The following is a 17,293-nucleotide window of genomic DNA, read 5'->3' as shown; positions in this document are numbered from 1 at the left end:
CTGCTCCTTGTAAATTTCACACAGACACTCCACAAGGATTTCTCAGTGAAAGATACAGTTTTCCCATTAGGTTTTGTGCTTTAATTTTAAGTCCCATGGAAAAGGTACATCATTGCATATTTATATTTGAGAGGACTGAGGAAGCAAGTTAGTTCTAGTCTCTCTCCAGGGAATAAGAGTTTAATTCAGACACTGTGGCACCTCCTTCCTGCCAATTACTGGCATGGAATTGGCATAGACTTCAGAGAGGCACTGCTCTGCCCTCACTTTATCCATCCACTATGAAAGGAGCAGGTAATTAGATAATATGTTTTAGCACATGCCAGTGCGGCATTTTATGAAGTTCATTTTTTAAAATTAAAATTAAATGCAAGTGTGTTGAATTAAATCTACCCAATTAACATCTAAGCGGATACATTTTTCCGTTGTTGCTTTCCAAAATTAGTCACTGCTACATAGTATGGCTTACAGTTAAAGTAATCCCTGCACCAATCTAGACCTGATGTGTAGCACATTCTTTAAAGCTATCAAGTTGGTTTGATACAATTTGTTCTTGACAAATCCATGCTGACTGTTATTTATCACCTTATTATCTTCTAGATGAATGCAAATTGATTGCTTAATTATTTGCTCCATTATCTTTCTGAAGCTAAGCTGACTGATCTGTAATTCCCCAGGTTGTCCTTATTTCTCTTTTTATAGATTGGCATTATATATTTGTCCTTTCCAATCTTCTGGAATCCCTCCCATCTTCCGTGACTTTTCAAAGATAATTGCTAATGGCTCAGCTCCTTCAGTATTCTAGGATGTATTTCATCAGGCCTTTGTGACTTGAAGACATCTAACTTGTCTACGTAATTTTTAACTTGTTTTTTCCCTATTTAAGCCTCTGGTCCTACCTCATTTTCACTGGCATTCACTATGTTAGATGACCCATTACCCATAGGCACAAACTTTCCCTGGCGCTGGTGGATGCTCACACCTCCCTGCCCCGGTCCTGCCCTGACTCCACCCTTTCCCTGCCCCACCTCTTCCCCGTGCGCACCACGTTCCCCCTCCTCCCTCCCAGCGCTTGTCGTGCAAAACAGCTGTTTCATGGCACAAGCACTGGGAGCTAGGGGGAAAAAGTGGGCATGCGGCGCACACAGGGGTGGAGGCGGAGGCGAGCTGGAGTGAGGGGGCTGGGAGGGGAGCTGCCAGCACCCACCATTTTTTCCCTCACCAGTCCCTTCCTCAGTCATCTCTAGGGACATCTTTGTAGCTCCCCACAAGCAGGAAATTCGCAAGCTCTTCACACCATGCCCCTGAGAGACAGGAATCGCCCAGGCAAAGGAAGAGAGGATCTGATCCTGGCCTTTCTGCAGTCGCCAACTTCCCAGAAAATTCTCACAGGATGGTCCATACATATTGGAGGTAACAGCTTACATACAGTTCCACTTTGGAGCAGAAAATACAGGATGTTGAGAGGTGGTCACTCATTTTCGAAACATGTCCTCCCAGTTCACCCTTCAGTTGCAAAAATGTTTACCTTGGAATGTTTCTCCATTACCCCAAATTCTATACCTTCAGAGCCTTGGTGCCTGAGAAGGGACAAAGTGTCAGAACTGGATCCTGCTTGTCCCACCCACCACCCGAATGTCCAGAGGATCTAGAAACATCCATCTACGGTCTCTAGCTATCCCCTCCTAATGTAGCGTCGCCCATGGCTTCATGATCCAAGCCATCAGACCTTCCCGTGGAATCCAGTGTCAATCTTCAGGTTCTCTTCAACCAGTAGGTAAGACAGTCTGAAAAACCCTGGAGATGAAGGTATTCAGATGGCCACAGCCACCTAATCTTCCTGTGTTGTTTTGTTGCTTACAGATATTCAGTCAGAAACGGCTATCTGATCAGAACCCCTGATAGTCTTTTGGTTGCCCTGCTTGTGGCCCCCAGACCCCTGGTTGAGAACCACTGCCTTATAGCAGTGAGACTCAACTATATGGCACAGGATTCCATTAGTGCAAGTGCTAAAATCCTGGGATTCTTTGGGTCTGCCTGCAGATGGAGAGGGCACATCTGACCTCCTTGCCCTCCTCTCTAAGGACCCCACATTGTTGTGAGACTTCTTACAGAGATCTCTGAGAAGATAAACCCTTTTCCCACTCTGCCAGCCCAAATCATCTTCATCTTCCTCCTCCCCCTTAGGACCAAACGAGTCCCACTTCTTCACCGGAAATCCCAGGTGAGGGAGAAGCACAGTTTGAATAAATCGAGCTGTATTCTTTTCACAAGTCAGAGTGCAAGCCTTAGGACCTTGCCATAGGAGCTTGGAGGGCTGGGTGGCCTAGAGGTTGGTGCACCCGGCTTCTGGCCTCTCTGTCAGGCGGTAGGGGTGCCTGCTTCTGACCTTCAAGCCAGCATGCCTCAGCTTGCCACCCAACTCTAGGCCTTTAAGGGGGTGTGGTCGAGGACCTGGGCCCTCCCTTTCCACCGGGCCCCAGCCCAGGGTCCTGTGGGAAGTGACTCCAGTAGAGTGCTCCCTGCAGCAAGTCTGTGTTCACCTCCCTTCCTACTTACAGTTTCTTCAGGTTGGGCTGTGGCCCCTATAGTCTGCATAGTCAATCACCTTACGTCCTGTGTTGTCACCAGTCCAGACCTGTCTCCTAAAGGCATTTGGAGAACAGCACCCCATTGGTGCATCACTCCTTTCATTGGTTCATGTAGATCAGGCACCTTCTTCCAGGAATCTCTTTGGGTGAGAATTACATGCTGGCTGCAGAAATTCTTCAGGACCTTTGGGTCTTCACGCTATTGCAAACGTGCAGTGCGAGAGAAGGGAAGGGGTTAGGAAAGCCGTCCTGGACCAGAGTACTTGTAGCCCATATCATTGGGCTCAGCTGTATTTTCCAGCATGGTGTCACTGTCACTGAGGTCAATGAGCAAAGCCTGTTGCTTCAGTCTGTGATGTGGATTTTTATGTAATAAAAGGTGTTCTCAACTCTTTGCTTCCATAAGAGGAGCTCTGGCCTCCTTTAAAGGCTGCATTAAATATAACCTTCCTTCCCTGACTCCCACCCCAGCCTGTGCTGGGGCAGAGCAGAAGCAAAGTTTGGTTGCACCTCTAAGTCTTGCAGAAACACATTATTTCTGTCCTCCTTATTGGACTGTAGATTCTCTCTCATGTTTTGCATGAGAAAAAAACTTGAAGACATCACAGAGATTTGGTCTTTACTCCTCAGTCAGTATGATTCCCAGGGAGAAGTGTATTTCTGGCATCATAGCCATTCTTTATATGCGTTGTCCTGCGTATGACAGCATCTCTCCGGCCTTCTCGCATTTTGGGGGAGACACTGGTGCCTCAGCATTCCCCTGCCTAGGAAGATCCTTCACGGGACTTAGTCCTCATGGGGTCTAGAAAGGCCAGAAAGAGACACTAACCAACCAGGAGCCGTCAGGCAGTACTTCATCGCTGGGGATGGGACAGGAAAGGAGCACCTCGATCCTAGCCCGGAGCCCTGGGCCAGGTCAGGGCCCTTGTTTAAACACGAGGATCAAGTGGTTACTTTTGTTTATTTAAGAGTTTAAAGGTGCAGGCTGCCAGATTGAGTTTACCTGTTAAAGGGCTGGTGCCAAGTACACTGCACAAGTCCTCCTGCTCCGGATGGGCTGACACACCTGCTGTTTTGCTTCCATGTTCCTTTGTGTTCTCTCCGGTTGTAGAAAATGTACATCTCCCTCCTCCTTTTTCATGTAACAGCATATTCTGTTTCCATGTGACTGTACTTTCTGTCTTGTTTTTGGCGTTGGTGAAATCTTTGGTTGGAATAAGTCATTTCACTTGGTCAGCACAGCAGTAGAACAAAGGGCAATGGAGAAATGCAGAAAATGCAATTGTCGGTTTGATAGTTCGGTACGGGGCACGTCACTATTCCATCGGTCAGCTCCCCAGGTGCAACATAATTTGGTCTGGGGAAAAGGAAAAGGTAGTTGGCCTCTTCTGCTCCCTGTGGGCAGGAGTCTCTCTGCCTCATGGAATAAGCAGCAAATCATTCTTTTACTTGTCTTGTTTCCGTAGCAAAATGCTCCTTTAGACTTTCTTCCCCATCCCCGTCTTACCGTCTGGCCGGCTCAGGACAGCATGCTGCCTTTTAGAGTTATCAGTAAATGTAAAGCTGGAGCTATTTTTTCTAGTTAATGTCAAAGTATATCCATCTTTTTGCACTTTATAAAATGACAAAATATTGCTTTTCGGAGGGGACCAAACAGCAGCCTTTGCGTGACTTTGAAGAGAACTAGATGCAGTTGTGCTGTGTCATTATTCCAATTAGAGAGGATGCTTCATGGGAAACAGTTGCCTTTTGTGCATGGGTTAAGTAGCACAAACTCTGTGGGATGTAACTGAATGAAAGATCCCAGCAGGCGAGAGGCCACAAGAGTTCACCCTTTTTGGCCTCATTGGGCCACGCTTACACAGTTAAGTAGGTAATCTTCACCAGCCTAGATTGGTGGGTCTGTGACAGAAGCCGGATATGCGTGTTAGAATCCCCCTGGTCTGTTAAACGAAAAGATGGTAACTTTTCTGCTACAAATTCCTGATGTTTCAGCCCTTTGGTAAGAATATTATTAGCTTGTTACATTTAACTTATATAAGCAGCAAGGACTGAACACTGGCATGCCTACAACAGAGTTTGGTTATTCAATGATAACCACATCCCTAGAGTTGTCATCCTAGAAAATCTCTTCATCATTAAGGAGCTCTGTAGATGGGGTGCAGAAGGAGGTCCCAGAAAGCAGAGCAGAACTCCAGTTTCATCAGTGGAATGCTGTTGGCATGGACCAAACCATCCCTTTGGGTTGTTCACCAGCCTGCCCAAATTCTACCCTCCTAGGGCTGCCTGATGTGTGGAAAGGCAATGACATTTCAGGCTGAGATAGAATTCCCATTAAGATTTTAAAGTTTTGGTTTCAGTTTATTGCTTCTTTTGCTAACCAATTGTGTGATCTTCCTTCAGCGTACGTACCGAATGCCAAAGGATATCCATGTTGAACCACAGAAGTTTGCTGCAGAGCTGATCAATCGCCTGGAGGAAGTACAAAGGGAACGTGAAGCAGAGGAGAAATTAGAGGAGCGCCTTAAACGCGTTCGAGCGGTTAGTAGCAGCCTCAGCATCTCTGGAAACTGGGAAATACAGGTTGTTTGAATAACTTGCACTGTGGGAATCTTTCAGCAGCAGTTGTATTGAGTAACACTACATTGTCATAGGTCATGATACTGCTGAGCCATATGATGTTTCACGAGAGTTTAAATGACCAAGTGGGACACTCGGGTACTTTTTTTCAGCGATGAGCCTTGGATTAGCCAAAAAATCACACCAGGCTCTTAGCTCCATGGCAGGCTGAGAACGGGAGAAAGGCGGGTCAGTCCTACGTGAGACATTTTGCTCAGAGAGTTCACGTAGCCCCTCTACACTTCTGGTATTCTGTGTTCCTAGATAAGTGTAAATACTATTTTGTAAGTACAGGATGTTTTGCTGAGTGCATCGGTGTGTTACTTAACATCACAGTCTGCTACTGTATAGCTAGGGTCCTAGGTCCTAGTTCCTAGCAGATAGTTGTCCACATACCAAAATCACCACCCCTCAGAACCAAAGGGCTCCCCTGTTGGCTGCCTCAGCTGAGTGTCCAAGGACTCAATGGCATCTGAAACTATCGTTTTACCCCTAAGGAGGGGCATATTGGCATCAGGACAAAGAATGATGCCAGCTGGCGTAGGGCAAGCTTGAAGTACCACTGCCTGCTCTGTGGTTCTGTATTCGGGTTAAGTGTCCAGGGCTGTCAATCGAAGACCTTTCACCAGCATAAAAAGGAATTGTATGCGTTTGTCAGAAATCTCTTTTTGAGACACTAGTGTAACGGATTGGAATGTCTGGTGTACATTGCAACTGATCCAGACATAGACGGGTTAGGGGATTTGAATGTTGACACAAGCATCTGTCCCCACATCTATTCCATGGCTTAAATAACTTGCTTGTAGTACCTGTGAGTTGGCAGAGAGGAGTTGATGATGGTGACCTACCTGGTCTTTTCTACCTAGATTCTAGGTGCTAACTTCTGTGCTAACTTCTGCTCTTCCCAGCCTGGCCCCCGACAGCTCTCTACCATCGGCTGATGCCCCTCAGTCCTGGCTCGAGGTGCTGCCTGTTAATATAGTCCTGGACCTCTCTCCCACATCCCCACCATTGCCCAATGCCCTCACTTACCCCTCTGGGGTATTAATTTAGATGGAATAAAGGCCCAGAGAGTCAAATGTGCTAGCGCAACCCTGAAGCTGTCCGACGTTGCCCGTGGTGAGCAAGGTTCAGGGTTTGGTATTCAGTGCCCTCAGTCTGCTTCGTGCCGTGGCAAATAAGCCATTAAAAATTCCTTAGCTCTTTACTGGGGTCGAGAAAAGAAGGAAACATTAAATCAGTTAAAACGTAAGGCTTTCATTTTAATCACATTCTATCTTCCCTTTCCCTTCAGCAGGAGAGTCTTTAAGGGGGAAATCCTGGTCTGACAGTCTCTTCGATGATAGTAAACATGGTAATAACTGTCCTTTTTAGAAAAAAGAGCACTTAGTCGAGATGGGCTGGAGCTGTTGTCGTTGCTGCTGTTGTGAAAAATCCAGTCACGTTTCCTAGAAGACAACATAAGACCCCTACAAAAAGGGAAAAATAAGAACGGCAAAGGGTAAAATTGCAGCTTCTGTCTCTGGTGTTGACTTTCACTTGCAACCTCGCTGCTGGAGAAACACAAGGCTAGCACACTCTCTGAACACTTGGTTACCTTTTCCAGTCCTGCAGAAGGGCTCAATGACGCTCAAAAGGTTGTTTCTCATATCAAGAGACGTAGGCCCAGTAAAAGATGCTCCTCTCCCACCCTGTCTCACTGCGAGACTTGGCAAACATGTACTAGCCCCAGGCTGTTCAGGGGATTGCTTTTAGCTGCCTCTGGTCACAGCCTACACCAGTGCTGCAACAGTGCAGTCTTGGCCAGCTGAGCCAGACTCTTATTAAACAGAAGGCAAAAGGAGAGGGACAGGACAGAGAAGAATTAATGTGGGGAAGGAGAGCAACACCTGGGGGGTGAGTGAGTGACAAGGTCTCACTTCCCAGCGGGTGGTTGAGATTCAGCTGAAGGCAGTGAAGGTCCTGATTTGGCTCCCTCTGTCTGCGTCAGTCTGGTCAGGGTGTCTCTCAGGATTAGGATGAAGGAGGACAAACGTCAGAGGGGTAGCTGTGTTAGTCTGGATCTGTAAAAGCAGCAAAAAGTCCTGTGGCACCTTATAGACTAACAGACATTGGAGCATGAGCTTTCGTGGGTGAATACCCACTTTGTCGGATGCATGAGGACAAACAGTGTCACCGTAGGTCCCAAAAGTTAGCAGGGGCAGCAGCCAAGATGGTGAAGATTGTGCCTTCTCCGATCCTCTTCTCTTTCAGGCTCCCAGAGTCATAGTAGCCAGCTTCTCTTCAAGTCTCTGTCTGAGGGCGCCAAAGGAAGTGGTGGGCAGAATAACCTGTCTTCTCCTTATTTGGTTCACTAGTTAGGCCTAATTTCCCACATGCCAATTTTGGTTCACTAATTTCTGGTCCCTGGTGTTCACCAAAAATGATCTTAACGCAGTCCTTGAGTTATGTGAGTGGGCTGTTTTGTTTGGACTAATTCAGTCGTTCTGTCTCCCTTTTGCACCTTTTCCCATTCATATTTGTTACTATAGGTATTGTGACCGTTTATTAACTTTTATTTACAGTTCCATAGTTGGGCTCACAAGTGGGATAAACCTGTGGGCCCAATTATACATGTTGTCCCAGCCCTCTGCCAGCAAACGCTGCCAGTAGCAGTATCAAAATCAGCAGGTACCTATCTGTTAGAGCAGCGGTTCTCAAACTTGAGCAACCCAAGGACCCCCATTTTGATTTAAAATTTGTCATGGACCCCCAAGTGCCCTACTGCGCCCCAGGCCTTGCTCCCACTCCGCCCCTTCCCCCCAAGCCCCACCCTGCCCCTTCTCTTCCCCACCTCTTTCCACCCCTCCTCTGAGTGTGCCCAATTCCCGCTCCTCCCTCTCCCTCCCAGTGCCACCTGCGCACTGCTGAACAGCTGTTCCCTGGCATGTAGGAAGCACTAGGAGGGAGGGAGAGGAGTTGATCAGCATGGCCTGCGAACCCCCTGGAGTATTCTTGCGGACCCCCATTTGAGAAATGCTGGGTTAAATAACAGACTGAAGTCTGTTTAAGCACATTTTCTTTTTGACTTAATCCACATTTGAGCCCAGGTCTCTAGATAATGCTGTGTAGTAAACCCTGTGGTACTCACATAGAACAATGCATTGGATGGTCAGTGTGAGGCGGCAGGGATTCAGAATAACTTAATATAAGCCTTTTTAGGTTAGTACTTGAAGTGCGGGACCTGCTGGTATCTGCAAAAGGACAGCTTGAATCCTGATGCACCACAGCTTTTGGGGGCACGAATGTCAGGACTGGAGGCCTCCTCTCAGTGCAGATCTCTGGGATGGCTCACTGAATGGTGCCAAAATTCAAAAAAAATATTGCAAAGCCTCAAGCACAGTCATTGGTTCAGCACAGGTCTTGGAAACATTTGCAAATGCTACTGAAACAAAAATACCCTTCACCCAACTAACTGCCTGCAGTTCCCTTTCCAAGGCAGCGTCAGTCAATGAATACAGGAGAAAGGAAAGTGAATTAAGAATCACATGAGTCACATAATTTTGTTAAGGAAACACTGACAGGTAATTTATACCCACCATTTATGGTTTTTTCTTAACATTTAGAAAAACCAAGCACTGGACTATTTTCATCAATCCTTTAACTCCCCAAGAAGAGTTCTTTGGATGTGTGCATTCCCGTATAGCAGTGGCACTGAACCTTTCCAGAGCCACTGTACCTCCTTCAGGAGTCTGGTTTGTCTCGGGTACCCCAAGTTTCACTTCACTTAAACTACTTGCTTACAAAATTAGACATAAAAATACAAAAGTGTCACAGCACGCTGTTACTGAAAAAGTGCAGACTTTCTCATTTTTACCATATAATTATAAAATAAATGAAGTGGAATATAAATATTGTACTTACATTTCAGTGTATAGTATATAGAGCAGTACAAACAAGTCATAGTGTGAATGAAATTTTACTTTGTACTGACTTTGCTAGTGCTTTTTATGTAGCCTGTTGTGAAACTAGACAAATATCTAGATGAGTTGATGTACTTCCTGGAAGACCTCTGTGTACCCCCAGGGTACGTGTATCCCTGGATGAGAACCACTGCCCTATGGTATTTCCAACCCAAGCATTTCACTGTTGTGCTGCTGAATGGCAGATGGAAAGTAAAATGCGCTATTGACAGACTGATTTAGCTTCACTGTCGAACCGGAGTGAAATTTGAAAAGCAACCAGCCACATCACCAGTGAGAACCATATCTGTGTTTACAATTCTTTCCATGTTAATGTAAAGCATTGCTGGTATTGCTAGGAAGGGAACTCCTTTCAGCATCATTTTTGCTCAGTGGCATCCCCGATTAAAACAAAAGGCACACATACATCAGAGGAATCCTTTCAGCTCAATCGGTGGCCATTTGGTAGGTAAAAAGGAGAGGAAACAAGAAGTTGCTGGTTCTACGAATTGTCAGTGTGTGTTCCTAGCTCAATGGAAAGAGCTGTTCAGACTTCCCTGGGTATAATGTCACTGCAGATGTGTTTTTTAAATGACTTGTAGCATTCTAAATCTGATTAAAGGAGCCTCTGACAATATTGTAACCACCAGGCCCCATCTAGTGGGCACAGCAGACCTGAGTTTCATTATTCTGTGTTTCAGAAAGTGTAGTCTGCAGAGGCCGTGCTGTCTCCAAACTTCATTCCCAGCAGTACTGAAATGCCTGCTTTAGAGCTCGCACAAAGAAAGGGCTCAGGCATATGCCTCCCGGAACTGCTTTCCTTTCACGCACAAAGACTCCATTAAATCAGCTGCTTGCTGAACCCTATACTGTTTCTGTGCAGAATCCAACTGTTATCTTAAGCAGATAAGAAGGCAGGTTTTTATAATTTTATCTTGCAGCTAGTGAAGTCAAAATTAACTTGGGAGTAAAAATACCCCAAGTAAAATGTAGGGATAATATTTCAAAAGTAGGCACTTAAATTGTGTAGACAAAACCATAGAAAATCATTCAGTGTTGGCATCTGGCTATGTATTTTGAGGATGTATTTAACTACCGTATATATTCGTTCATTAGCCCATTCATTTATAAGCTGACTCCCCCCAAGATGGTTAGGTAAAAATAGCAAAAACTGCATGACCTTTTCATAAGCCGACCCTATATTTCAGGAGCTGGCAAAACTTTGGCTCCTGGCCCATCAGGGTAAGCCGTTGGTGGGTCGGGACGTTTTGTTTACTTGAAGCATCTGCAGGCATGGAGCCCCTCAGCTCCCAGTGTCCACGATTTGCCGTTCTCAGCCAAGTGCAGCTCCCATTGGCTGGGAACTGAGGGACACCATGCCTGCAGATGCTGCAAGTAAACAAAACGTCCAGACCCGCCAGTGGCTTACCCTGACGGGCCGGGAGCCAGAGTTTTCCAACCCTTGCTATATTTTAAAAGCTGGCATCACAAGAAACACTCAGATGTGTTGCTAGAATTATTTTAATGTAATCTAACGAAAAACTTGTTCTCATAACAATAACTGAACAAATATGTATTCACCTTCAAAATTACAGTCAATATTTAAAATCCGTAAATGGATATTTAAAACAAGTAACTTAGAACAATATGAGACTTTAAAAAGTCTTAAAATCCTTCAAAGTCTGAATCAGTCTCTGATTCACCAAACAGTTCATTAAACTCAGCTTCAGTCACAGCTGCACCTCCATTGTCATCATAGATGTTGGCAGTGTTGCCTTCAGACTCAGATTCCTTCTCATCAGCAGCCTCTGTTGTATCATCATCAAATATGGCATCATCTTCTGACCTGTCAAGTGCATTGCTGATACAGGATTTCCTAAATGATTTTTCTACCATTTCCGAGGGAATGGACACCTTGATCCAGGGGCAACCAGATTGATTTCGGGCTTCATAAGATTCCTGCCTTTTGTCAACTTTGCCATGCCTGAGCACATCCATTCAGACCACATTTTTGCGTAGCCTGTCTTTAAAGGATTTGTTCAGGCAGACATCAAGTGGTTGTAGAACTGAAGTTAAGCTTCTAGGTCAGGGGTCGGCAACCTATGGCACACGTGCCAAAGATGGCATGCGCACCAATTTTTAATGGCATGCGTCTGCCTGCTGGGACTCCGCGTGTCATTAAAAATCCTGCCGACGCGGCAAGCTGCGGGGTCCACGGTCCTGCGCCGGAACGCTGGCCTAGCGCAGCAAGCCGCTGACCCCTCCCCTGCCTTCCCCCAGAGCCCTGCCGCCGCCCGCACAGCGTTCTGGGGGCTGGGGCTGCGTGCTTACGCGGGGTAGTGTCTGGCTCCATGGGGAGGGAAAGATGCTCCCTGCTCACCCGGAGCCCTGCTGCCGCGCGCACAGAGCTCTGAGGGGCAGGGTGGAGCGGGGGGGGGGGTGGCGGCGACGGCAGGGCTCTGGATGAGCGAGGAGCCTCATGGTAAGGGGGTTGGCTAAGGGATGGGAACAGTCAAGGGACAGGGAACAGGATGGGGAGGTGGTATACTGGGGGGTGGTTAGGGGTGGAGGTCTCTGGAGGGGGCAGTCAGGCAGAAGGGGGGGGTTGAAGGGGCATATGAGTCCCGGGGTCTGTTTGGGGGGTGGAGAGGGATCAGGGGACAGGGAGCAAAGAGGGTCCTGGGGGAGCAGTTAGGGTGGGGGGGGTCTCTGGAGGGAGTGGTCAGGGGACAAGGAGCTGAGGGGGTTGGATGAGTCGGGAGTTCTGGGGGGACTGCCAGGAGGTAGGGGTGTGGAGAGGGGTTGGGGCAGGCAGGGAGCAGGTTGGGGGGTTGTATGGGTCCAGAGATCTGGGGATCCTGTCAGGGGGTGGGGAGTGATTAGATAGGCATGGGAGTCCAGGGAGTCTGGGTGTGGGGGTGTGGATAAGGGTTGGGGCAGTCAGGGGACAGGACACCCCCAGGCCCCTGCCCTGTGCCCTGTACCACCCAGCCCTCTGTTGACTCCTTGACCCCCCGCCATGACCCCAGCCCTGACTCTGGCACCCCCACACATACCCCAGTCTTCTGCCCTGAGCTCTGCACCCCCCCACACACACCCAGTCCTCTGCCCTGAGCCCTGTACCACCCAGCCCTCTGTTGACTCCTTCACCTCCCGCCATGACCCCAGCCCTGACTCTGGCACCCCCACACATCCCCAGCCCACCTACCCTGACAACTGCACCTCCCACATCCCCAGCCCCCCCACATCCCATGCACCCTGCACATCCCCACCCTCAGCCTGAGCACCAAACAGGAGCTCCTGCACCCGCACTCATGTTCCCACCTGCATCCCTCACAGCAAATGGGAGCTGCCCAGGTAACTGCCCCACACCCAAACCTCCTGCCCCAACCCTGAGCCCCATCCCTCATTTTAGCTCCTGGCCAGACCCTCACCCCCGGCTCTGTGCTCGGTCCACTCCCACCCTTAGCTCAGTGCAGAGAGAGGAAGAGAATGGGCCAGAACCAGGGAGAAGGTAGGTACCCACTGTATGTGGGCAGGGCCGGGACCCCAGATCGGCACTGGGCTGAGCGGGTCTGGCAGCCAGGATCCCAGCTGGCAGGAGCTGGAGGATGGAACCCCTGAGCGGCAGTGAGCTGAGCCGTTCAGCCCACAGCCATTCTGGGGTCCCGGCCACCAGCCCCACACAGCGCGCTGCTGTTCTGGGGTTCTGGCTGCCAGGCCCTTCCCAGCTGGGGTCCTGGCCACAGGCCCCGCTCAGCCCACTGTCGGCCTAGGTGAACAGAACCCCAGACCAGCAGCGGGCTGAGTGAGTCAGTGGCGTAAGATCAACATTTTAATTAAATTTTAAATGAAGCTTCTTAAACATTTTGAAAACCTTGTTTATTTTACAATACAACACTAGTTTAGTTATATAGACTTGTAGAGAGAGACCTTATAAAAAACATTAAAATGTATGACCGGCACGCGAAACCTTAAATTAGAGTGAATAAATGAAGACCCAGCACACCACTTCTGAAAGGTTGCAGACCCCTGCTCTAGGTATTACAGCCGAAGTAGTTTTCGTATTTTTGGCCACATTTTTCACCTCATCCGTCTTGTGTGCCCTGAACATGTCCCAAACGAACATAGCAGGTTTCTTGAAAAGTGTTCCTGGTCTCTTATTCCACACTTTTTCCAGCCATTCAATAGTTTAAGTTTGAACACTGCGTGATAAGCAGACCTTTTTCTTTCGATTTCACCGTTGTTCATTTTAAATACGTGTATGAAAATAGATTATTATTATTGATGTTATAGATTTTGTAGGACTTTATATAGGAACGTCACCTGCTTTATCACTGTCAAATTATTATTCTTCTTTGTTTATTTCAAAGCAGCCCTGTAGATTGGCATGTCTAGAGGGATAACAGGCTATTTCAATTTTATTAGAGATTCCATCGATTCTGCATGTTATATTGGCTCCAGACTTATGAGGTCCATTTCGAGCCAGTCTAGTCCACTAAACAAAGCCTTTACAACTTTAAAAGGCTGCAGTGTTGACATCAATAAGTGAGTTGGTAAATTTTGGCTCCCGGCCTGTCAGGGTAAGCTGCTGGCGGGACGTTTTGTTTACTTGGAGCATCTGCAGGCATGGAGCCCCATAGCTCCCTGTGGCTGCAGTTCGCTGTTCCCAGCTAATGGGAACTGCAGGAAGTGGCACGCCACTTCCCACAGCTCCCATTGGCTGGGAATGGCAAACCACGGCCACAGGGAGCTGAGGGGCTCCAAGCCTGCAGACGCTCCAGGTAGACAAAACGACAGTGGATTAGATATTCAATTCAATGAGTCCATAGAGTTTAAAATAATCACATTTTGGTGTAGACCCATTTATAAGCTGACCCCTACTCTTTGATGCATCATTTTTTACCAAAAATATTTGGCTTATGAACGAGTATATACAGTACTTGCTTTTTGTGCCTGCTGTTGAAAATGTGGCTCTTAGTTTATAGAGGTTTTGATGCATAAACTATTGTGTGCGTACATTCACATGCATGACATTTTTTTTTACCATGGAGTGAAAGTCACAGGCACTCAGCCCTGTCCTGTGTTCCTTACCCCCTTCCAAAACTCAAGTGCTGGCAAACCAGGAAATACAGCCAGGGAACACTTCCAACCAAGCACAGCCACAACCTTAACTCTGCCACTGTCATCCTGCCCTACGAAGTCCTCACCGCTCCCTCAGTGTCTGCCAAACAGCAACAAGTTCCAGCGAGGTCACTGGTGCCATCCAGAGCTCGGGGGGGAGGGGGGGCTGAATGGGAGCGCTGCTGGGAGCTGTGCTAGGCACAGATACAACGACAGGTTTGCTTAGGCAGGGTCAGGTGCTGTTACACTCCCAGTGTCTATAGCCATCTCCACAGAGACAACGTTAAGGCTGTGGCTGTGTTGGGTGGGAAGGGTCCCTCTCACTCAGCGTTTGAACTTTTGAGAATGACTCTCTCCTGCAGTGGAAGGAGGTGAGGCACACAGGGCAGGGCTGAGCACCAGCCACTTTCACTCCATGTCAATGTAGCTTTCTTGTGTGTGACTTCCTGTTGTTTTGAAAAATGGCAGTGGTGTGGGGGCCATGATTCAGGGACAGGTGTGGATGTGTTCTTGGGTACTCCTCCCAGCTCCTCATCTCCCAGCTAAAGTCAACACCAGAGCATAAGGGGAAACCCAATCTGCCTGCCACTTGCTAATGTCCCGTATAAGGGAAGCGGGTTCCCCCTCAGAATTCCAGCCCCACCATGAGCAGCAAGAGTGATGGAACAGAGGGAGCCCTATAATCTTTTCCCCACATTGAAACCTGTGGAGGCTCACACCATGTTCCGGGAGCATTACCCATCATCAGCTCCCTCCTGTCTTTGTGCTTTTTTCCATGTGACACGCACCAAGCCTGCTTGTTTTCAGCTCCCCATGTTCCAAGCACTGTGAAACTCGTTGCCAGAGGATGTTGTGAAGGCCAAGACTATAACAGGCTTCAAAAAAGAACTAGATAAATTCATGGAAGATAGGTCCATCAATGACTATTAGCCAGGATGGGCAGGGATGGTGTCCCTAGCCTCTGTTTGCCAGAAGCTGGAAATGGGCGACAGGGGATGAATCACTTAATGATTACCTGTTCTGTTCATTCCCTCTGGGGCACCTGGCACTGGCTACTGAAGACAGGATACTGGGCTACATGGACTTTTGGTCTGACCCAGTATGGCCGTTTTTATGTTCTTATTTTCTTATGTTCTTATGATACACCAATTGCACAGGAAATTCCTGTGCGTAACTATAGGCCAGGATCATTTCCAATGCCAAGTGCTTCCCTTCTGCCTTTCCTTGGACCCCAGGTTGTTCTCAAAGGTCCTGGTGATAATGGTGGCTTACCTCTGAGAAGAAGTGATCCTAATCTTCCTGTACCTTGATGACTTGTTACTCACGGACTGATCCTACCAAGCATTGCTATCTTCCACCCATATGGCACTTGCTCTGTTATAGAGGTTGGGTCTGCAGCCGAATTTTAAAAAAAATCTATATAAACTTCTGTACAAATGATCAAGTTTATAGGGGCACATTTGGGCTCATTGACCGTCAGAGCATAACTTCCCTTAGACAGATTTGTAACTTCCAGTCTAGTACGGGGAATTCAGAGGAGCCCTGGGACCACAGTAAGAAACTATCTACAGCTCCTGGGACACATGGCAGTTTGCAACTTTTTTGACCAATCACGCAAGGCTATGCCTCCGCTGCTTCCAGGGCTGGCTCAGAACAATCTATTCTCCTGTCAGAGGCACCTTGAACAGACAGGTGACGGAGGGAGGAACTCCCTAGACTCAGAGTGGATGGACAACTCAGGAAACCAGCTCTGTTGGAGCTCAGGGCTGTCAGGAATGCTTGCCTTCATTTCCAGCCCCTCACCAGGGGAGATCAATCAGGGTCATGACATACAACGTATCCTCTATGTTCTAGATCAGTAAACAGGGAGAAGCAAGATCCCCCTCCATGTGTGCCGAACCCATGAAACTAGGGAACTCGTTCGTAGTTCATCAGATCCAAATTTCTGCAGTCTGCTTCCAAATATTCAGAACACCACAGCCAACGTCCTCAGCAGCACTTCTCTCAGGACTACGAATAGAAGCTATCCACAGCATATTCCAAAGATGGGGACTGGCAGAGATAGGTCTCTTGGCCATCTCCAGAAACAGGAAGTGTCCTCTTTTTTGCAGAAGGGTCTATTCTATGCATTTTCCCTAATGCCGTTGATACCAAGGGTGATGAACAAAATCAGACAGGAGACAGACAACATTATCCTGTTCTCTGCTCCATTTATCTGTGAAGACAGTGTTTTTAGTAGTCATCACGTTGGCTCAGAGGGTCGGGAGACTGGAACCCTGATGGCAGATCCCCTTCTTGATAGTATTCTTCAAAGGGCAAAGTGTCTTTACATCCACACCCTAAATTTGTGCTTAAGGTTCTGTGGCAGTTCCACCTTGACCAATCTGTTCACCTACCTGTGTTCTTTCCAAAGCTGTACAGCTCTCCATAGGAGTCCTGTTTCCATACCCTGCATGTGAGAAGGGTGTTGGTTTTTTATTATGTAGATCAGACCAAGCAATTTAGAAAGTCATCGAGGCTCTTCATCTTCTTTGCATAGAGATCCAAGGGGTCCATGATCTCTGCTCAGGCTGTCAAGATGAATATCTGGATGTATTATCACACGTTATGATAAAAGATATTCATCCTCCCAAAGGGTGATAGCATGTTTGTCAGATTACAAGTAACACTCACAGCATTACGTAAGAATGTGCTGCTATCTCAGATATGTAGGGTGCTACGTGAGCCTCAGTACATATGTTTTTAAAGCATTACACTTTAATACATGCTGCCTGATCCAATGTGGCACTTGGTTCTGCTGAACTGTCTTCAGTTCTAGTCTCAGTTCCGAACCTCCCTCCTCCCTCAGGGGATACTGCTTGGAAGTCACCTGAAGTGGAGCACCCAAGAGACACATGAAGAAGAAAAAGAGGTTACTCCCTTTGTGCAGTAATTACGGCTCTTCGAGATGTGTGTCCCTTTGAGTACTTCACTACCTGCCCTCCTTCCCCTTTGCATCAGACTGTCCTCTGTGGGATG

The 17,293-nt window shown here is 47.6% G+C and overlaps 1 protein-coding gene across 2 annotated transcripts in view; it reads left to right on the top strand.

Annotated features, from left to right (window-relative positions):
• AXIN1 (axin 1) overlaps nt 1–17,293 on the top strand; it is a 170,928-nt gene that overhangs the window by 114,696 nt on the left and 38,939 nt on the right. For both annotated transcript variants that reach the window (XM_032781584.2, XM_032781583.2), the window contains exon 5: nt 4,995–5,132. In XM_032781584.2, coding sequence (XP_032637475.1) covers nt 4,995–5,132 — 138 coding nt within the window. The remainder of the gene's footprint in view (nt 1–4,994; nt 5,133–17,293) is intronic.

This window comes from Chelonoidis abingdonii, chromosome 9 (genome assembly GCF_003597395.2).
Source record: "Chelonoidis abingdonii isolate Lonesome George chromosome 9, CheloAbing_2.0, whole genome shotgun sequence".
Lineage (NCBI taxonomy): Eukaryota > Metazoa > Chordata > Testudines > Testudinidae > Chelonoidis > Chelonoidis abingdonii.
The sequence above is the reverse complement of the archived record's forward strand: the minus strand, read 5'-3'. Positions and strand labels throughout refer to the sequence as shown.